Source organism: Ptychodera flava, chromosome 21 (genome assembly GCF_041260155.1).
Source record: "Ptychodera flava strain L36383 chromosome 21, AS_Pfla_20210202, whole genome shotgun sequence".
Lineage (NCBI taxonomy): Eukaryota > Metazoa > Hemichordata > Enteropneusta > Ptychoderidae > Ptychodera > Ptychodera flava.
Genome location: NC_091948.1, coordinates 34,342,434 through 34,365,990, shown reverse-complemented (window position 1 = coordinate 34,365,990; position 23,557 = coordinate 34,342,434). Strand labels below are relative to the sequence as shown.

The 23,557-nt window shown below is 38.7% G+C and overlaps 2 protein-coding genes across 2 annotated transcripts in view; both read left to right on the top strand.

Annotated features, from left to right (window-relative positions):
* LOC139122088 (adiponectin receptor protein 1-like) overlaps positions 1-23,557 on the top strand; it is a 268,597-nt gene that overhangs the window by 98,707 nt on the left and 146,333 nt on the right. The gene's annotated exons all lie outside the window — the stretch shown is intronic.
* LOC139122093 (thiol S-methyltransferase TMT1A-like) lies at positions 9,969-13,596 on the top strand. Its single transcript, XM_070687477.1, has 2 exons — positions 9,969-10,488; positions 11,390-13,596. The coding sequence occupies exons 1-2, from the start codon at positions 10,000-10,002 to the stop codon at positions 11,630-11,632; spliced, it is 732 nt and encodes a 243-aa protein (XP_070543578.1). The 5' UTR covers positions 9,969-9,999; the 3' UTR covers positions 11,633-13,596.

Below are 23,557 nucleotides of genomic sequence, written 5' to 3'. Positions count from 1 at the left end.
GCAGAAGAAAAAAAGATTGTTTCTAGAGCATTTGACCATTTACCCAGTTTCATTATCATATTCAAAGATATGCCTTGGGATTATTGCAGGCGGAATGTGTTGACTCGAGCCAGGTCGTACGAAATAGCCGCCTTAGAAGAACTAGAAGAGATTCACAATAAGTTCAAACAGACTTTCTTAGAAATTTGCCACGACTACAGACTTCCATGTTTGGTAATTCGGAACGCTCTTACCCCCCTCGTTCTCAAGAATATACTTAATCCAACAATTGATACCGAGACAGTCGGACCAGTAGAATATCCACGAGCTTTTGACTTTGGAATTGCATGGAGCGGCGGCAGCCAGGGATTTTTAATAGACGGTTTCAAGGAGGAGGAACTTGAAAAAGCGTACTTCCCACCTGGTCAAGAACAACTAGAACAACCTCGAGTCTCACTAAAGAACCTACACAAACTTCTTAACGCTTGTGAATCTGTGTGTGCTTATAATGCTTCGTTTGACCTACGAGCACTTGACATTATGAAAAGGGGGGACTTTGAAGTTACTTGTCTATGGCTTATGTCAGTTGTGTACATTATACTTCAACCAGAACTTATCGATAAAGCTGAACAAGGGGGACTCGAAAGAACGGACTGTGGTAACATGAGAAGTCGTTTTGAAGATCTTGCAAACTTAATATGTGCCTCCGGAGGAACTGAGGGGGTACCACCTCATCCACATACGGCCGAAAAAGATGCAGTAAGTGAACATTACTTACGACAGTACATGATAAATACTTGGCCAGGTGGGGGGTGGAAGTGGGGTGGTAAACTGACACTTTCGGCTTTCAAGAAATTAAGACTTTTTCCATGGTTCTTATTGAATAACTTTCGTAAATACTTACGTTAGTACTTGACAAGTACCAGCACAGGAACTTACGTAGTACTTGACAAGTACCATGGACAGGAACTTACGAAGTTCTAATAACATTTTCCTCTGGCTCCCAACTATTGAAACTTTCTGGATAACCTTTCCATTTTATCAGATAATATTTCTTTCCTCTAATTTTTTTCGTCTTCAAAATTCGTTCTACTCTGTACAGCTCGTCGCGTTCTGAAGGTGCGCTCTGAAGTTCATCAGAGTAGAAAGTGCCAAGTATTTCCTCTCCATTCAGATCTTTTATTTTGTAAACTGGTGGCGTTCCTAGTCCAGCTGCGTACACAACTTTTGAAACACGAAAATCTCCTCTGTCCAATTTGGTAAATATCCTTTCTTAAAAGTGGTCTTGTATTTTGTAATTCGAACCCGTTCTCCCGGCTTGAATTCAGGGTTGGCTCCCCCGGCTGCCAACTCAGGACCGAATAGTGTATAAAATGCCTGCCAATCGTTCTCCTCTGTTACGTCCCTGGGTTTCATTTTGATACTTCCGTGAACGGTGTTATTGTAATTCTCAAGAAGTTCTGGTAGAATAGAAAGCCATTCACGTGTCTGTTTATATGTGAAGTATTTCCACATCATCGTCTTAAGAGTCCGATTAAAACGTTCAACGACGCTAGCTTTTTTGTCACTGTAGGTGTGAAACCAGTGAATTCCCACCTCCTCCAACCACCCCTGCATTTTTCGATTAGTAAATTCCCGCCCCTCATCTGTCTGAAGTTTGTCGGGTCTTCTCCCGGATTTCTTAATCACGTCTTGTAGTGCCTGCAACGTATCATCTGCCGTTTTTGACTGTATCGGCCTAGCCCATGCGTATTTACTGAGCACATCGATTACTGTTAGCATGTATCGAATGTTACGGTTCTCTTTTGCGAACGGGGAGGGAATTCCACGAGATCCGCTTGCCATTGAGAGTCTATCGATGTTACAAAAACGCGCCGGCCGCCCGTAGCATGAGAACGAGGTACCGGTTTATGTAGATTATAAGTTAGCTGAGTTTTTAACCACTCCTGCACCTCTTTCTTGGTCACTTTCAGTCCGCTGGCCCGTGCTGCGTCATACAATTTTTGTACACCTCCAAAACCAGTTTTCGGGTTGTAATATAATTCTCTAAGAGTACCTTCGGCTTCAGCTTCCATAATTGCTATATTATACGAATAATTTTATGTCGTACGGATTCCGTAAACGAAATACTAGTTTACTGAATGGCCTACTTTTCAATTGCTTGATTAGGCCCACGGCTTCCCGTTCTGACACCTCCATTCCATATTCTTTTATAATAGTTTTGTTGTCTATCTTGTTCGGTGTGTAAAATAGTACTAACATCTGTATGTTTTCCCTAAATGGTTTACTAATACTAGTATATTGTTGAGTCAGAACCCAGACAGATAATCCGTCATGTCTTGCGCTGAAACCAAGTTGGACTAAAACGTTACTGCGCTTCTTCATATCTTTGGACGAGGCGCAGTCATCGAGGATTATTAAAGTGTTCGTTCCAGCCCATTCTTTATGTACGTAGGTTAATGTATCATCCACTGCATCGAGTCCGACTGGAAATATAAACACATTATCATCGGTGAAAATGAATCTTCTATTATACGCTTTATTATTCATGAATGTTGGGCAAATGAATATCACATATTCGAATTTCCTTAAGTACGGACCGGTGAGGAGGTCCAACATAAATTCTGTTTTGCCAGAATATGTCGGTCCAGTTATAATCATGTTGAATGGTGGGGTTACGTATATTGACATTTCCTCTGGATCTATATATTGTAAATTAATGAATCTCTTCTAGTTCTTTTAAGTTACTGGTTCGAGTTAGATGAAACCCAGTCACATCGACAGCATCTGAATGAACTATATATTTAGTGACTTTATTCCAGTACCTACAATAGTAATGAATATTGCTAAAGATAACAAACCAATTTTACCATATTCGTGAATAGGGTCTGCAGATGCTGCCCGTTCCGAAGGCGGGGGTAGGGGAGGGGGCGCCCCCCGACTAGTATCAGTCGCTCCTCCGGGCCCTCCGGAGGGCTCGTCCTGCCACTTCACAGGATCCGCCTCCCCTCCATCTCGTGTACAGCACTTTCTCGAACTTCCGTGTTTATATCACCATTCACCCCGAAGGACATAGATTCTGTTGCGTATTGCAATTCATTATTATAACCTGAGATCGCCGGGCCCGAAAGAATGACCATCTCAGACGGTAAGAGAAGTAAATTGGGTGAGACTGCCATATCAAGTTTGACACCAGTATTCATTATTGTGTCTTGATATCGCCTATAACTAATTACTTTGTCGGTATTACGAATTTCATCTTCGAGGAGAACACCGAATTCTTTTCGGACTTGCTCTGCACTGCCAGTATCGCCCACTATGGTACTACGAATATTTGCTTGTGCGACCGAGTATGCAATATACGTAGGTCAGGCTTACGTAGGCTTCAAGACTTTCGTTGAGGCGGGCTAGACCGGCCTTTGTTAGTCCCGAGTCTCCCTTCAGAGGAATGAAACTATTGTATTGTCCCTCCGATCCATCATTTCGGAAGAAATAGTAGTGTGGTCGGTCTTTGTCGGGCAGTACATGTTTTTTCTTTCCAAAAATGGTATGTGTATAGAAAACGCCTCCGTCGGCGGAGAGGAAAAAGTCCCGACCGTTGTATATCGCTTTTGGCTGTCGAACAGGGCCACGATTAGTGTAATATTCATATCCATAACCAAGACCTTTATTTTGACCTTTTCGATAACGAAAGTCGGACTTCGTTGGGCTTATATTTCCAAATTCAGTACATAGAAGTTCATATTGGACGAGATTGTACGGATTGTCGCCCCGCTTTGAAGGTGGGGGTATCGTCTGGAAGTGCAACGCCCATTTCATGAAGAATACGACGTATTGTAAAATATACATGGAAACGAGCAGAATGATCGTATTTGTGGTGGAAATTTCTTATCGACGAGATGGGCGAATGATATACCACAACCAGTAGTGCTGCACCATACGGCGAAATTCAGTTGCTGGTCCCAGTATTTCATGTTTGGACCGCCCAGCCAGACATTACTTTCTTTCGCTGATCGATGAGTGATTACGTTATCTTTGAACACATCCCGTGGATGAAAAGTAAATTTATCTGTCGGCGTTACATATATTTCTAAGTCCATGAGAATAGGTTTTATTCCCCCGTCCGGTTTGGAAGGGGGGGATCAGCATGCTGTACTGTTGGTATGCTCGTCTATTCAATTGAAAAGCAACTGGGAATAAGTCTGTACTCATTATTCGTGTTTCTATATACATATAGATTTAAATGGAGGAGAATTTTCCCGGAATCCCTGTCGGAATCCCTATCGGAACGTTAGGGGTACTAACATTCCAGACTATGTTAATACTTTATTTCGGATTCAGGTTTAAACGAATTTTTTATTTTTTAGTAAGAATAGATAACATACTGCAAACAATGGAGAATTTAATAAAGTCATCAGCAGCGGCAAATATGGCAGCGCATTCCGAAGGGGCTTCGGCGCCTTCGGTGCCTTCGGACAATAATCGATCCATAATAGAGACAAACGTGAAAAAATACTCTGTGTCATCGCAAGTGGTCAAAGTAAGTTATTTTTTGGTAAGGAGTTTACAGTTAGAGAAGTGGAAACGTGGAAAGATGAATTCATAACACGAGCCTTTAAAGTCTATGAAGCGAAATACAGTTCTCTTATAAGTGATACCATCACTCAAAGTTTCATAGATCTAGGAGCCCGCGCAATTAGTCAGGTAGTTCCAATCGATGATCGAGATAACTATGCCACTGATCTTAAAAAGGATTTATTCTAAACAGTGAAATAAAACGATTATCAGGGCGGATAGCGTACACGTGGGGGCCTGTGATTGCTCTAATTTCCACCGGTTTAATTACGGGTAAACATTTAAATTTAAAAAAATCGGGCTTAATATAGTACCTGAAATAAATGGATTCAACTTCGCCGACTCAGCAAACGGCTCCGCCAGGGACTCCGTCAGAAGCCCCGCCGACGGGGCCCACACCGCAAACGACTCCGCCGACTCCGACACAGCGCAACATAGAGAAAGTGACGTTACCGCCGAAGCATCCAGGGAGAGTTGCTGCGGGCAAGAAATTAGCGGAATGGAACAGGCAAAACAGGGAGAAGAAACTAAAAGCAATGGAGAGGGAGGGGGGGGAGGGGATCGATGCGGTAGCAGACCTACCGCCTACAATGAAAGAACAGTGTGATAATAATTCACGCTGGTATAATAAATGTTATCTTGTTTTAGGAATTGTGGGAGTTTCATTGACTGCATTAGGGCTATATTGGGGGCGTGCTCGGCATACCCCCTGTCCCGTTAATCGATCGAGTCCAGATCGGAAAGATCCTCCCCAAAATAAGAAAGCGGAAAAAACAGAGCCCGTAGCAGCTCCCTCCAGAACAGTTCCGACAGGGGAGGGGGAGGGGGAGGGGGAGGGGGAGGGAGGACCAGCTCCTCTACATTGTATGAGATGGATTAACTCCCCATATTTTTTATTTTTATTTTTATTTTATATACTAGTCAGCAATCATGGATATTAAAACAGTTGTAAACACAATGTACGATGGTATTGTAATCGCAGGACTTGCGATGGGATATCTTATGATCTCCAGCAAATTTCTGAAAATAGAGGTTGGCGATCCAAGTCGTCCAAATTTGACTCGATTGGCAAAATTAGGCGGTGCGACTGCTGCCGCGGTTGCGACCAAAGATCTCCTTGAACAGAAAAATATTATTCCTGCAGAACCTTATACTTCGTAATGGGCACCTTCGGAATATTATTCATCGAACATTTATACTTAGTAATATATACATACAACGTACAACGATGATCATTTGGATTGAAAGCAAAACAGGTGAACCTGTTACTGTTAATTTTTACCCTTGTATTGACACGACACAGTTTACGAAGATAAGACTGCTAGAGTGCGGACTATATAATTCATGGCATAACATAACATCGACGAATAATGTAATAAAATATCAAGAAGGTGACCAACCGAAGAAGACTAAATCAATACGTCCAGGTAACTACAATATCGATACGTTAAACAAAGCAATCGGGTTGAAGCAAAAAATTAATTTTGAAAAACATCTGCCGACAAACCATGTTTATCTAACTTTGGCTAAAGATATTAAAGTCTATTTCAATGCCACAGGTAGCTTCGCCAACGTCGTCGGCTTTTCAGATAAACCTGAGAACAACCCAGTTATAAAAAGTACTATGAGTCCGAAGAAAGTGGATTTCTTAACAGTCACTAAATATATAGTTCATTCAGATGTAGTCGATGTTACTGGAAATTATGTTTCATTTGGTTCGGGTGCCTCCGGAGGATACATACAGGGGAAAGTATCGAACTGTTTACAAATACTTCCCATCCGGGATACGAGAGAAATAAGTGAAAAGGTTACTTACGATTTTAAAACGGAGCATTTCTATGCCATTGAGAAAAGGGGGAGATTACATGAATTCAATGCGTATCTGGATAACAGATCAGGATGGGAACATGATCGATTTCAATAACTGGCCAATTAGCTTTTGTATTGAATTGCTGTAGTCGTTCTGAAGCGTTCCGAAGGAGCCCCCTACGGTGTAACATAAACCATCCCACGACTAATCCTCCAGCAATATAGATCATCTCATATTTCTTTTGCTCAGGGCTGGGTTGATAATAATCTGAGAATTGAACTGGACTTGACGTAGAGTTGCTTTGCACCGCTTCTGCTTCTTCCAGGATTTCTGCATCTGTATCTCTTAATTCTGCCGCAGCATGCGCATCCTTTGCTTGATTTTCTCTTTCCCAGTCAGCCTGTAGTAATCTTTTTCTGACCAGACGTTGCGATCATGTTCAAATTTTTCTAATGCTTTATCATGTCGAACTTTCTCTTCAATAAGAGCCTCACCATTCCCAGAAAGCTTTTGTCCGATAATATTTCCTCCTGTGAATGCCGTTGCATTTAATACAGCACCGAGAACTGTCATTCCTATTGCTGAAGCCATGGTTGTGTATATTACAAGGTATTATTTTAATTTTCACTGTATATAACATAATTATGTCTGATCCAAGTGGCTTCGGTCTAGGTACAATTCGTATGCAAAATCTTGAGCTTGAAGATCTGAGTGATGTTAAAGTTAACAATAATACTAAAATGGCTGCTAATCATAATAAGGATTACGTCCTTCGTTATAAAGACCGCGAAAAATATTTCGTTTTAGCCAATGCCGCGGCGCCACCCCACGAACATGCTGTAGAATTTTCCGAACTTAAAGACATTGATGAAACTGTAATTGACGCCACAAAGGCTTCGAATGATCCTACTCCTTTTGCTCTGACATGGGATGGGGATAGTCAGAAATTCATGCCTTATAATGTGCCGCGTAACATCTTAGATATATTGGATAGTGAAATTGCAGGAGGTGTTGCTGAACCACCAGGAACTCCGAATGTGATTTATTTTGATAGCAATGTAAACAAATATAAATTGTTAGATTTTCGTAGTTGGCTTACTCCTACAAATCCATACATTGCACTTCTTGTATACCAATTCATCTTAAAATTAGTCCTCTTAATACAATAATGAAGGCAGATAATACACTAAGAAGGTGGATAAACGAGGGGGAGAATTATTGCTCGTATACAGCTAGCGGAGTTCAGTTAGATTATTTTGGGACACAACTTTAAAGAAACTGGGTCTTAAAAGTGTTGGTGATGAGGCAGCTGAATTAACTTTACAGACTGTAAATCAACAGATGACTGATAATATGAAAATACTTCAGCATGGTACAGTTCTCATTAGATGTGTAAAGTTAGCTACTGGAGATGAATTTGACGATTTGGTTGGATATTATGCTATGTAAACAGATAACAGAACAACTTGTGATATTATCATAAGTATTGATAAAGATCGGGGAGGGGAAATGAGTATTGAATGTTTTGTTGGTGGGAATAGAATAGAGAACGACTTAGGAACTACATTTGTACGTAGAGATAAAAGAGTGAACACTTTAGATATCAGTACCATTCATCTGAAACGTCTCATATTATTTGAAGTAATGGTCTTCCGTCACATTTTAAGTTCAGAGGAAATTACTAAAATTTTATCTATCAGGTGAACAAGTTCGTACCGATAGGAACTCTCGTGTTCAACATCAGCTAGACTCCGCGACCGGCCGGACTGACAACGGGGCTCCTTTATATAGGCTAGTTTGATGGTGATGACTCACACGGAATTTCCCGTACACCTTCGGAACGTGTATAAACATGCTCAGCAGGCCCGCTTAGTTCAGGACAATGCACTGCTGCGCGTGCGTGAGTTCGTATATAGGTCAGGGTCACACTTTAGTTACATGGATGGTTAATTTTTCCTTCGCTTCATGTAGATAAATGAATAAAATGGGGTGTAAAATTCTTACTTCATCCCAGTTGTCCACGTTTTCTTTACTACTTACGTATTCCAACAGCAGAACATCAAAAATTTCAATGAACTATCAATCGATTGGCACCCCCAGCAACCGACTCAACCCGGTAACGAATGGACTCTCTTGACTTTGCGCAGTGACACTGAAAGTTACGGTGGCCCCTACACGCCATGGAACTCTACTACTTTTGAATATAAACTCTAATTTTTCTTGACAATATCTTTAATATTTGTAAGAGATTTTATTTCTCCACCGCAAACTTTTAATTTTGTACGGGCAACTTTATCTTAACATTATCTTAACTTTAACTTCTCGAAAGTAGTTTTAGTTTTAACCATAAACAAAATATGTTTCTCAAAAGTATTTTTTATTTTGTAAAACAAACGTAAAATTTTTTCAAGATAAACAGACTCCCCTACACGTCATGGAAATTTATTACTTTTGAACATAAACTCATATTTCTTGACAATATATTTAATATTTGTAAGAAATTTTATTTCTCCACAGCAAACTTTTATTTCTGACGGGGAAACTTTATTTTTGGGTAAACTGTTTTTAAAAACTTTTAACAAAAAAAACTTTAACTTTTAAAAAGTAACTTTACTTTGAACAAAATATTTGTTTCGCAAAATGTTTTACTCTTCCCCAAAATATGTTCACTCTCGCTAGAAAGAGTTTGCTATGCATTATAGGTAATTGCGCCCTCACATGAAATATTTCTCCTCTCAGAAATAAATTTCGCTCTGAAGAAAAGTAAGTTTGACTTTTTCATCCTTCCTTTTTCGTTCTTTCTTAGTTCAGTTTTACCAAATTCTTAAACCACACTCATATATAGAAAATATATCTTGAAAGAATTAGTTTTGTTGTCTTCAGAAAATAATTTCTCGCCATTGAGAAAAAAGTTTCATTCTCTGTATTTCAATTTGCTGCTCTGAGAAAATCTTTTTTCCATAATTAATTTTACTCTTGGAAAAATAAAACTTTTCTTAAGAATTTAAGTTTACTAAAGACATAAGGTTATGTCATTTAAGTAACTCAGTTCGCGCTTAGCAAAAATCTTCAACTCTTGCTGTGAACAATTTTTACTTCTTTTCAAATAAAAAACGCTTTTGAGAAACAAATATTTTGTTCAAAGTTAAAGTTATTTTTTAAAAGTTAAAGTTATTTTTGTTAAAAGTTTTTAAAAACAGTTTACCCCAAAAAATAAAGTTTCCCCGTTCAGAAATAAAAGTTTGCTGTGGAGAAATAAAATTTCTTACAAATATTAAATATATTGTCAAGAAATATGAGTTTATGTTCAAAAGTAATAAATTTCTATGACGTGTAGGGAATTTTTATCTTGAAAAATTTTTACTTTTGTTTTACAAAATAAAAAATACTTTTGAGAAACATATTTTGTTTATGGTTAAAACTAAAACTACTTCGAGAAGTTAAAGTTAAGATAATGTTAAGATAAAGTTGCCCGTACAAAATTAAAAGTCTGCAGTGGAGAAATAAAATCTCTTACAAATATTAAAGATATTGTCAAGAAAAATTAGAGTTTATATTCAAAAGTAATAGAGTTCCGTGGCGTGTAGGGGCCACCGTAGAAAGTCGATCAGCTTTTCATCATTTCACACGTAGCGATGTTATCCGCAAACATGTTGAATTACTACGTTGCTTTCCAAATTCTGGGGGTCGTAATCCTTCTATGGTTGTTGAATCGCACTCTATACTATATCTACGAACACACACTGGAACCAATCGTATTCCCGCGAATCATGAAAACTTTCGCTAGAGTCTACAATAGCAGAATGGATCGTGTAAAACGACAGCTTTTCTCCGACCTCTCAAACTTGAAGAAGGCAGTAGGTAGTCAATTGACCATTTTGGAAATCGGAGCAGGAACTGGTGCCAATTTCAAGTATTATCCCGATGGCACATCGGTGATTCCTCTTGAGCCGATGGATAATTTTGGCAGCTACTTGAAGGACAATGCAAAAGAGTTTCCCAATCTTACCGTGGAGAAGTTGGTAGTAGCTTTTGGAGAAGACATGAAAGACATTCCAAGTGAAAGTGTTGATGCTGTTGTCACAACTCTGGTCTTATGTTCCGTGAAAGAAGTCACTTCAGTAGTAAGAGAAATCAAAAGGGCGAGTGCTCAAACCGGTGAGTACTTAATACAACTTATAAGAACTGTATTTGAACCATACAGTTAGTCGAAGGGTATTTGCAGACGCGTGAAGTTCATCAATCCGTAACATTCGGCCAATCATTTTTTTCGCCTTAAAATGAATGCATTGTCACTAGGATTTAAGGTCGCAAAGGTCACGGTGTTTGTACAGCGTGGTGGGAAAATAAAGATTTTCGTTAAAGCGCTCCTTAGACTTCCAAGTTGTTCGTTCTATGCGTTCCTAATAAGTGTGATCATAGTCTGAAGGGGAAAAAATCGACTTCTGTGGAGTAGTTTTTCCACAGGAATTGAGTAATCTTGTTGTTGTTGTTGTTGTTGTTGTTGTTGTTGATGGTGATGATGATGATGATGATGATGACGATAATAAAAAATATTTAAAAAAATGTGTCATTCCTTGCTGTTGTTTGTCGATGTTGTAGATAATTGTAAAAGAAAACTGTAATCGTGACCAAAAAACGACGTAGGTCGCCCAACGTCACTCCCGTCCTATTATACAACCAAGGGTGGAATGATAAGACTGCATAGATATACACCCCTGGAAAGTCCTTGAATTTTAAAGTCTCCTTGAAAGGCATTGAAAAGGCTTAGAAAATAAAATGGAGTCCTGAAAAGACCTGGAAAACTTGTAATGATATCATATACATTGTAAATGATACACAGGAAAAATGATACCAAACATGGTATTTTAGACCTCAACTTGAAAATGTCTGAAAAAGTCCTTGCATTTGAGTCTATCGACCCTAAATGCAATTCAAAAGTATAATCTAGCAAAAAGACCAATTCAAGTATTTATATTTGATTCCAATTTTCAACTTTTATTAAATATTTCTTTCAACCAACAGCATGGCAAGTACTACTTTTTGGAACACGTCGGTGGAGAGAAGTATTCTGTTGGCAAGTTCATTCAGCACCTGGTTCAGGTACCATGGGCATTCCTGCTGGGAAACTGCATTCTCACCAGGAACATCCAGCAGAGTATTGAAGAAATGGGATTCTCCAGTATGAATTGTCAGCAAATAGTAGCGCCTTTGCCTCTGCCTCTGTATCCAATGCTGCCACACGTAGTTGGATTTGCAGTGAAATAAAGACATGCAACATCTGTTTCCAATGCTGCCACACGTAGTTGGATTTGCAGTGAAATAAAGACATGCAAGGTCACAATATGAATACCTGTTTCAGAAAACTGTTGACAAATTCCTTTTTAACCCTTTTGGATTTAGTTTGTTCAGACACTTACCGTCTGTTTATGCTTATAATAAACAATGTTGCAAGTTTGATACGACAACAGCATACACATATTTGTCAGTTTGTTTACAGGATGATCCATATATATATATCCGTCTTGTCGGCCATGTTACAAATACCCCGTTCCATAATCTATGTTTATTAGTCCCCACAGACACCTTCCGGGGGACTTATAGGTTTGGTCATGTCTGTGCGTCCGTCCGTCCGTTCATGCAGATATCTCAGAGATGCCTGGAGCGATTTCGTTCAAACTTGGTACAAGGATTATTTCATATGTCATTCAGATGCGTGTCGATTTGTTTGTGATACGATCTAATATGGCTGCCAGACGGCCATTTTATTACGATTTTTTGCATGTACAGAGCCATTACTCAGGCATGTTTCAACCGATTTTATTCAAAGTTCATACAAGGACATTGACCTATGTCATACATATGCTCTTCAATTTGTTTTGTGATACGATCCAATATTGCCACCAGGCAGCCATTTTATTACAATTTTTTCATGTACAGAGCCATAACTCGGGCATATCTCTACCAATTTTATTCAAAATTTGTACAAGGACATTGACCTATGTCATACACATGCACATTGATTTGTTTTGTGATACGATCCAATATGGCCGCCGTGTGGCCATTTTGTTACGTTTTTTTCGTGTCCGGAACCATAACTCAGACATGTATCAAGCGAATTTATTCAAAAGTATTTTTATTACAGACCTAATTTGGAGGACTCTATCCTCTCTGAGGACCTGTAATCAAAGTACCCATTAACAAGTATGGACTGTGTTATCAACAATGACTGTTTCTATTTACTAAGACTGGCCTAAAATTCAGTTACTCAGCTTAGCTGTAAGAGTGTACAATGCCATACATACCAGGTATGACATTGATTTTCCCTTTAATATCACCTGAAATTGCCAAAAGGCAGTAATTTCGTTATAATATTTCATGCAGCAATTAATTATGCAGTCATGGCCGAACCAATTTCATTCAGATTTGGCACAGCCAGGTACTGTTCTAATATCTATTTTTATATGATTTGTACTGCTGCTGAAATCCGTTTTATATTGTTTTAAGTCAATAGCCATATCTCAGGCTTCCCCCCTGACATAATTCATTCAAACTTCACACGTTGACAAATACTATAGCAAACATACATCAATTTGTTTATTGAGACCCATAAGAATGTGAATGGTATATTGTTTCCCAAGTTACTCATATTTTACATTGTATCCATAATTTTCATCGTAGTGTTGTATTTTTTACCATATCATGAAGTTTTTTTTTGTGGTGTATTTACTTTTTTGTAGTCTTTCAAATTTGTGTTGACACTTTCAATTTTATCCACTTTTGTCAATTAGTGTTTACTGATGAAGGCAATCTGTGTATTGTAGAAAAGTCGGTTTTAACATAAAGAAAGAGGATGAGTACATCCGTCATTTCTTCTCACTTGATCAATAGCTTATATAATCTATAATCAAATTTATGCTCCATAAGTCTTGATGATATCACGAACATCATACTCCGATAAAATATACAGTGCTACAGTTTTAGATGTTGGCACCTTCACACCCATATCATAAATACTGATAAGCATCGGGTTTCTTATCAAGGATTTTATCTTTGTTCAATTTAGTACTCTTCTTACTTTTTCACTAATGTATGTTTACTTACTTTAAAGTACTGTACATGTTCACTTATGCCATTATTTTTGTCAAGTTTTATTTGCAAAGACAGAATTTTGCTGGTCCAGATCTGCTACTACTTTTCCAATAAACTTTGTCTACCTCAATTTTACAGCATCTCAGTGTAGTTGTATCCAGTTTGTAACTCTTGATGTGATAATTACCAGAGGTCAGTTACTAACAGTGTGGAAACTGTGGTAAAATACACCACCTTCTGGTTTCGTATAATATTATGGCATTATTTGTGTATAAGGGAATCAACATTAAAAGTGTTTTTTTCTGCTTTTGCCTCTTGTCTGTACTTGTCAACATAATTTTAGAGGCAGTTGCCTTGAGAACAACATGGAAAAAGTAGTTTCATTTTCTCTGTTTTCTATGTTATTTGGAGAACAGAACAGACAAGAAATGAGAAAAATTTGAGCCCCCATCTTTAGAGATACACCTAGCATGTACTTATTATTGTATGTATCCTACAGTATTCACAGCTTGCACCGTCAGCACTTGCCAATCCCAGTCCCCATCCTACAGTATTCACAGCTTGCACCGTCAGCACTTGCCAATCCCAATCCCCATCCTACAGTATTCACAGCTTAAACTGTCAGCACTTGCCAATCCCAATCCCCATCCTACAGTATTCACAGCTTGCACCATCAGCACTTGCCAATCCCAATCCCCATCCTACAGTATTCACAGCTTACACCGTCAGCACTTGCCAATCCCAATCCCCATCCTACAGTATTCACAGCTTGCACCGTCAGCACTTGCCAATCCCAATCCCCGTATGTGTGAGAGACTACATCAATAATAAACTGACAACCTTCACAGGCAAATCATAAATACTGAAAAGCAGATGTCCCATGATATCAGCATAGTGATTATGGCACCGAGTACACTTTTAATAAATCAAATCAAATTAATCATATCATTTTGTCTTCAGAATTTCACATACAGGAAACAAAGAACGGTTGGTTCTGCAAGATCTAGCTGAAAGTAACATTGATATATATTTTAAAGGAATTGGCTAAAATATGTACAATATTTTGACCTTTCAGATCATCATCGTACACTGGGAGATCCGTCGCTCGAAGGCGCTCCCTTTCTACACTCCTCCTGAAGAGGACAGCGTAGAGAGCGTCCCCTAGCGACGGATCTTTCAGTCCAATCACCATCGCTGCCTCTGAACTCCCAACTAATTAATAATCGTCTGTGAGCATGCCTTGTGAGCATGGTACGATTTTTGTGCCAGTGCGCTGACCTGCTGCTTGTCGGAATATACAATAGGTGATCGGGATTTACATGTAGGCGCCGCCCAGATGCCATCTGACGATAAAAAAATACAATGAGCTTGAAAATCTTGGCTACTGGTCGTAATGTGAAAAGTTGACTCTGCATTCAAATTTTAGTCAAATTCAGTGTCAAACGAAAAGTAAAATTTGTACACATACTTACATATCGCTATTGAGAGATGACTGTTCTTTTAAGTGATATCCAGAGATCGATTGAGTTTGAAAAGGAACGTACAGTACATTCAGTCGATTATTGAAAACCAGGTGAGGTGTGATCCTAATTGATATTGCACCCTAGGGACACGCTGTGTATATGGCGGTAAAAGTCGATCACGTCAAAAGTCCGCATGTGACATAGGCTTAGGATACCATGAAGTTTGTATAGGTGTGTTATTAGGGTTTTCTTTACATCATCACCAACTAGGACAAGATTTTCAACTCAGTCGTGAGTCTCTTTTCCCGAACCCTTTATTTGCCTTTAGGCATTACGGAAATCGAATGGTCTACGCCAAGCACAGTCACTTGTGGTTCGATACATGGCCATGTATAGGCTGTGGCATACTTTTCTAATGCACTCCACAGCAGCGCGGTGTAGTCTTGCCCAGAAGTGCTAAAGAATACAGGGTACATAATATCTGGTAGTAAAAAGGGGTTGATCTTTGAGATTAACATCATGTGGTACGCTCAACATCTGAGCGTCCGGCTTGGGATCTTGTCAAAGTCGTGCTTTTATCTCCTACATATTCGATCGACAGGTGGCACACGTCATCGGAACTCTGCTCAAAGGTTGCCAAGGACCCTACGACCGATGTAGGCCCAAACACAGTATCTAGCATATGTTGGCGATTGATAAAAGTTATAATATTTTTATTAGCAATGAATATCGTAAAATTTAAATGTTGCTACTATGTTGACGTGATGCATCTGATGCATGAAATACATTGTTTGTAAACAAGAAAGTCGCACACGCGCACTTCCGACGACACCTCCCTTTATAGTTCGAATAGCATTAATCCAACAGATAGGCCTAATGATACATGAGCGACATTTTACCAAACGACGAACAAGAACGAAAGTCCTTTTCATGTAAATTCAAGTAAACTATTGTAAGCCTAGCTTTAATAATCAAATTTTCATGTGATGCCGCAGATGCAATGATGTCGGATAGCAATCTCATAAATAATTTTCGACACTCCCAGCAAGTTTAAAAATAGTTAGACCCCTAAGGTCCAACCAGTGAAAACAGGAAAAGTTGTTACATATTGGATAGAACTATAAACTATTTAATTGCATGCCCTGGGTCATATATTACCAACAGAAAGGTTTTTGAAAGAGAAGTCGTCGAGAACTATACGACATGTAGGCTTACTATTACTTTGTGGATGTCTAGTACACCTTTTTTTGATTTGATTTGATTTGATTTATTTAGCACTTTAAAAAATAACCATACAGTACAAACAAAAAAAAACAAAGACAGAAGTGTCGGGATAACACAGAAAAGTTAAAAACTTATTTCCACTGTGGTCCTACGAAAAATAAAATCACAAGCAAATCGGCACGACAACAATTTAATAAAAAAAACAAAATCATTTTGCTCACGTTGATTCATTGCTTCATAAAAATAATCCTTTAACTTTCTTTTAAACAGAGAATTTGAAGCAATACTCTGTATATTTCTTGGAACTTGTTCCATTCAGGTTTTTAACCTTTTCTAAAATTCTAAATAATACGTACAAGATCTGAAGCAGACACTAAGCTTTTCAATTCTATCCAGACGTGTAGACCAAGACTCTATTCGTCTACTCTGTTTTGATGTACTTTCCGGTGTAATATTTGCATATGGGGGAATTAAGCGTAAGGTCTGCTCATTATATCTGCAAATATTATCCTTCGAAAACTACGTAATCCTGGACTAGCCCCTGTCGCATGGCTTTTCTTAGCAGCTGGGCCAAGGCGTTTACCCCACTATCTATGCAACAGCCTACCACTTAGTGCGACAGTCTGCTGAAGCAAATTCCCTCAATTTATTCTAAATTTTATATTTAATATGCCCCCATTTTGTTTTCACTGATAATTGCTTTTCGGATTCAAATATGAACAAGGCGAAACAGAGTTATGTTTCATTAATAACCAAATAATAGAAGCTTTTTTAAAATTGGTCTGTCAATTGGTATTTTCAATTAAGATGAATATGGAAAATGAAATTTTATTTCAATCATTAAAATAACCCTTTTTGTGCTAAAATGCATTTTAATATTTTTGAGAATTGATTGGCCGCGAAAACCGTACCAAAAAATCGGTAAAATAAAAAATTTGTCAGAAATAACGAATATTAAAAATTGGTTGTTATTTCATTCAAATGAAAATAGCATTTTGAAGGTGATTTCAATTTTCAATTTTCAATAAATTGGTTGGACGCTACGTACACGCATTGACATTGTATGTATTTGATGAAAAACGAAATGAAGAGAAAGGAAACTCTTTGAAATAAAATCATGTCTTACCGATTTAAGAGAAATTTGCAATTTTACTTTGGTGCGTGCGAAAATTAGAAATTGAAAATTGAAAATTGTAAGTTTCAACCTTTTTCATTTTTTTGAAAATGGTCGAAAGACGACTCATTTGAATTGCTGTTCCCGGCCCTCTACCGGCCAGTGGGTGAGCAGCATCAATGCGTACGAGACTTCCAGTTTCCGCAACGCATACTTGTTCCCGCGCTCACTGCATGTGCTGCGGAAGACGGCTACCGAAGACGATATAAAGGAAATTGAGGGCAACTCTAAACATTGGCCGTACGAGTATGGCGAGAGTGTCCGGCTTTGGCTACGCCGCCTCCCACGGCGTAGCCAAAGCCGGACACTCTCGCCATACTGGTAGGACTACTCCACACATCGGCTCTACCAAGATTGTTAACTACTATAGACTATAGTCTATAGAAGCTATTGGGATGGGTATCCGTCCGGCGTCCGTCGTCAGTCTGTATGTATGTATGTATGTATGTCTGTCTGTGAGGCGTCCGTCCACTCAAATATCTTGAGAACCGCAGTACTTACTGATTTGATATTTGTTGTGTAGATGAAAAATACGATTTTGAGAAACTATTTTTTTAATTTTTTGATATTGTTGAAAATAGGCAAATTAATGCCAAAAAAGGTGTTTTTGGTAAAAAATCTTCTTCTTCATAACCGCTGGTCAGACAGCTTTGTTATTTGGTATACAGGTCCCTAGGGGTAACCCAACTTAGACTTGTTCAAATTGTGATGAAATATGCAAATCTGTATTTTTAAGGAATTTTTTTGTCATTTTGGTCAAAATTTGACTTACATTGTATGTAATTCTTGTACTGTATAAACCCTATCAATTCACCCAGAAAAAATAATTAATATGATTTTAAATAATTGAATTAATTAGGAAATCATCAAAGCCAAAATAATTTTAGTGTAGAATTATCAGAAAGTTCAACTTTTTTTGACAGTCATAGTGAAATTCTTACCATCTTGGAGGATTAAAACATGTAAAGGCAACTTTCCTGAATCCCAACTTTGACATATTCTGAACCGTCATTTATTGTGCCCTGTATGTTATCTAAAAGAAATTGCTCAAAATAGTCAATAGAGATAGAGATAGAGATAGAGAAAGTTCTAATTTCCATTATGGTTGACTTGGTAAGGATAAAATAAAATTACTTTTTGAGGAAAAAAAATAGAGTGGTCAATTAAAAGAGTGGTCAAAGTGATAGGGTTTTTATGGTAAAGCTGGGCTGTATAAAGATTCCTCATGTGCTATTTATAGCAATTATGCGATCTGTGTAAACAGTGCAATGAAAGTGTAACACGATTCCTTATAATGCTTTTGATGACCTTGAACTTCTTAAGTTTCAAACCGTTGTCTCTTCAGTGTGCTTTCTCTGAGTATGTACAGTCTCAACTTATTAAACAGAACTCACAATGTTATTCAAAGATATCCACCTTCTTCATCAATACATGTGTCACAAAAGGTTATTCTCTACATAACTCAACAGAGCTCTGTCAACTGTTGAGTTGCTTGTTCTTTCAAAACCGCTGGTCAGACAGCTTTAATATTTAGTTTACTTGTCCGTAGGATGACCTTAGTGAGATAATTTCATACAGTAAGGAAATACTTAATTTTGTATCCATGTCTATAGTAGCTTCAGGGACTTTGGCCCTATGTTTTAGTATTACGATGTGGTGAATAAAAGGATCATTGCATTTATTTTGTGTGGAATACATGGCGAGACACCGGTGAATCGGGGTAAGCCTAATTCACGTGCCACGCACGCGCCGCGAGCCAGAAGTAGGTGAATATTCACTCCAAACAAATCACCATTCGGGCTTCAACGCCGCCTTCTAAATGCATGAACTTGGGACCAGCGAATGACCAGCGCGCATATGCAGAAAGGGACTCAAGAGAAATTATAGGGAGGGAGGCCGGTGTTTTTCAAAATCACACTGCACGTAAATTTGTAACATTAATAATTGATCAATCAAAATTCCGTACATTGATTTTGAAGACCATATGTTAAGGTTGCTATATTGCAAATATCTATGTCCTATGGTGTCTATCGAACTGTGACTGGTATGGGCGTAAGCCTATTGACAGGTATTAATAAAAACGTTGCAAACAGGTTTATTTTGTGGACAAGTCCACCATCCTGCCAATACCGGCCAGTGGGTGAGCAGCATCAATGCGTACGAGACTTCCAGTTTCCGCAACGCATACTTGTTCCCGCGCTCACTGCATGTGCTGCGGAAGACTGGCTACCGAAGACGATATAAAGGAAATTGAGGGCAACTCTAAACATTGGCCGTACGAGTATGGCGAGAGTGTCCGGCTTTGGCTACGCCGCCTCCCCAAAGCCGGACACTCTCGCCATACTGGTAGGACTACTCCACACATCGGCTCTACCAAGATTGTTTAGTATTACGATGTGGTGAATAAAGGATCATTGCATTTATTTTGTGTGGAATACATGGCGAGACACCGGTGAATCGGGGTAAGCCTAATTCACGTGCCACGCACGCGCCGCGAGCCAGAAGTAGGTGAATATTCACTCCAAACAAATCACCATTCGGGCTTCAACGCCGCCTTCTAAATGCATGCACTTGGGACCAGCGAATGACCAGCGGCATATGCAGAAAGGGACTCAAGAGAAATTATAGGGAGGGAGGCCAGTATTTTCAAAATCACACTGCACGTAAATTTGTAACATTAATAATTGATCAATCAAAATTCCGTACATTGATTTTGAAGACCATATGTTAAGGTTGCTATATTGCAAATATCTATGTCCTATGGTGTCTATCGAACTGTGACTGGTATGGGCGTAAGCCTATTGACAGGTATAATAAAAACGTTGCAAACAGGTTTATTTTGTGACAAGTCCACCATCCTGCCAACTTGTATCAATCAAAATGTTACCAAAATGCTGTATTTCGCACGCGTGCAAGTAAACCACAGTCCCACCACAACACATAGGCTGCGGGCAGGCCTAACATGAACGCGATAGGCATACTCGTGTCAGGCCAGGTCAACATTTATTTTTCGAAACACGATACAGTCTTGGCCAGTCTTGGTGTCCTAATCACGGGCAAAAGACGACTCTCACTTTATACCTCCATGCGTAAACAAATGTACTTCCAGTTAACCACTGTGACGCTTACCAGAGACTCTGCATGTAGAGGTGTCGAAATTGGTCAAACTCAAAAGACTTTATTCTATCTAATCAATTTCAATCCCCGACTTATGTAAGTTTGGCGCAACAAAGGTAGTGTTGAGATGGGTATTGTGGTGTTGCCTGAATATACTACGGGCATGTATAAACTAACGCAATTCCTAGATTCCGTATACTCTTTTTAATTAGGCCCTCCCTCCCTACAATTTCTCACGAGTCCCTAGTCATGTAATCTGGGTTCCGGTAAACCGGTTTGTTAGTCCCCACGGACACCGTCCGGGGGGACTTATAGGTTTGGTCATGTCCGTGCGTGTGTGCGTCCGTGCGTGCGTGTGTGCGTCCGTCCGTCCGTTCACGCAGATATCTCAGAGATGCAAGAAGCGATTTCATTCAAACTTGGTACAAGGATTACTTCATATGTCATACAGATGCACGTCGATTTGTTTGTGATACGATCCAATATGGCCGCCAGGCAGCCATTTTATTACGATTTTTTCATGTACAGAGCCATAACTCAGACATGTTTCAACCGATTTTATTCAAAGTTGGTACAAGGACATTGACCAATGTCATAGATATGCACGTCGATTTGTTTTGTGATACGATCCAATATGGCCGCCAGGCGGCCATTTTATTACGAATTTTTCATGTACAGAGCCATAACTCAGACATGTTGCAACCGATTTTATTCAAAGTTGGTACAAGGACATTGACCAATGTCATAGATATGCACGTCATTTTGTTTTGTGATACGATCCAATATGGCCGCCAGGCGGCCATTTTATTACGATTTTTTCATGTACAGAGCCATAACTCAGACATGTTTCAACCGATTTTATTCAAAGTTGGTACAAGGACATTGACCAATGTCATAGATATGCATGTCGATTTGTTTTGTGATACGATCCAATATGGCCGCCAGGCGGCCATTTATTACAATATTTCATATACAGTGCCATAACTCAGACATGTTTTAACCGATTTTATTCAAAGTTGGTACAAGGACATTGACCTATGTCTTACATATGTACATCAATTTGTTATGTGATACGATCCAATATGGCCGCTAGGCAGCCATTTTATTACGATATTTTCATGTACAGAGCAATAACTCAGACATGTTTCAACCGATTTTATTCAAAGTTGGTACAAGGACATTGACCAATGTCATACATATGCATGTCAATTTGTTATGTGATACGATCCAATATGGCTGCCTTGCGGCCATTTTATTACGATTTTTACCTGTCGAGGGCCATAATACTCTAAGGCATATCTTAACCGATTTTATTCAAAGTTGGTACAAGGACATTAACCTATGTCATACATATGTATGTCAATTTGTTCTTGATATGATCCAATATGGCTGCATGGCAGCCATTTTGTTACAATTTTTTCGTGTCCTTAGCCAAAACTTGGGCATGTCTCAATTAATGAAGAGGACTCTATCCTCTTAGGACATGTAATCAAAGTACCCATTAACAAGTGGGGACTGTGTCATCAACGATGACTTGTTGATTGAGTGATTCGTCTTTAATAACGGTGTTTCGGAACCAAAAATGCGGTTCCTTCATCAGTCGCTCTCTTGTTTTGTATCCCTCCGCTTGGTTGTGTGATGAAGTCATCTTCGTCCTCGAGGAGAAGCCAGATTCGTTGTTGAGAGAGTTCCGAGAGTTAGCCACTCTATGACTGACTATAGTGAGCGATCCGGTGTGTGGTGTCATATTATAATTAACATGACCCAGCATCGACCGGAGTTTCTGGACGCTTATAAGGATTTTTGTTTAAGGGCATATTTTGAGCGTTGCTAGTGCTCGTTATGTTAACAGTATATGTTGTGCTAATCATTATTGGTCATTGTTCGGCGTGTGGCGTCGCTTAATTTCATGTATTTCACAAAATCTGCGCACTGATCTCTCGCTTAATCCTGACAGATTATGATCAGGAAACAAGTCTTTCAAAGTACATGCTATCTCGCGGTGTGTTTTACCTTCAAAAACAACCATTTGCCGCATAAACTCTTCAGAGACTAAGGAAGACATCTCCATTTTAATTTACCGCAGTTCTTGCGTTGACGGAAGCCGAAAATCTCGCACGCATCGCTGCTCGCCCACTGGCCGGTAGAGGGCCAGGAACAGCAAAGAAATTGAAAACAACATGTAAGTCGTTTTTCGACCATTTTCAAAAAAATGAAAATGGTTTAAACTTACCATTTTCAATTTTCAATTTTCGCAAGTAACAAAATGAACAGCGAATTCATTTTAAATTAGTCGTACATGATTTAGTATTAACAAGTTTCGATTCTCATCATTTTTGTTCTCCTTCAAATGTCAAAATTATCCTATATTTTATATTTTACAAAATCGGAAGAAATACCATTTTTGTTATGTTAAGATAGAATAAAGTTGAAGACTTGAAGTTATTTTTATGCTTTGTTGAGAATGGCAACATCATTTTTAAAAAATGAATTAAATTCAAAATATGAAACAAGGAACGTTCAATAAAAGTAAACCCGAACTTGTGTCTTCAAATCTTATGAATGAAACACGATTAATTGATTAGGGCTTAATTTGTGTTTACTGAAATTGCTTTTCGGATTCAAAATATAAAGAAGGCGAAACAGAATTATATTTCATAATAATGAAATAGCAGAAGCTTTATTTAAAACGGGCCGCCAATCGGTTTTTTTTAACGAAGATAAAAATGAAAAATAATTTTCGATTTGAAACTTTTCAAATGTTGCTTTCTATGCCAAAAGGCTGTTTAATAATTTTGGGAATTGATTGGCCGCGAAAACCGTACCAAAAAATCGGTAAAATAAAAATTTTGTCTGCAAAAACGAATATTAAAAATTGGTTGTTATTTCATTCAAATGAAAATGCATTTTGAAGGTGATTTCAATTTTCAATTTTCATAAATTGGTTGGACGCTACGTACACGCATTGAGTCACCCGGCTACCGCCGCCTGACATTCTTATTCACGCACTTATGTACGGAAAATTGTCAGCTCTTTATCGGATACGCCTGTCGCAAATTCCTATTTCCCGACTGTCTTGTCCTCGGCAATTTTGCTGGTCGGTTTTGCAAAACCTTTACTGAG

Coding starts and splice junctions, on each gene's coding strand:
- LOC139122093 (XM_070687477.1), top strand. CDS start 10,000: ATGTTATCCGCAAACATGTTGAATTACTACGTTGCTTTCCAAATTCTG. Junction 10,489..11,389: donor TGAAAGAAGTCACTTCAGTA/GTAAGAGAAATC, acceptor TTCAACCAACAG/CATGGCAAGTACTACTTTTT.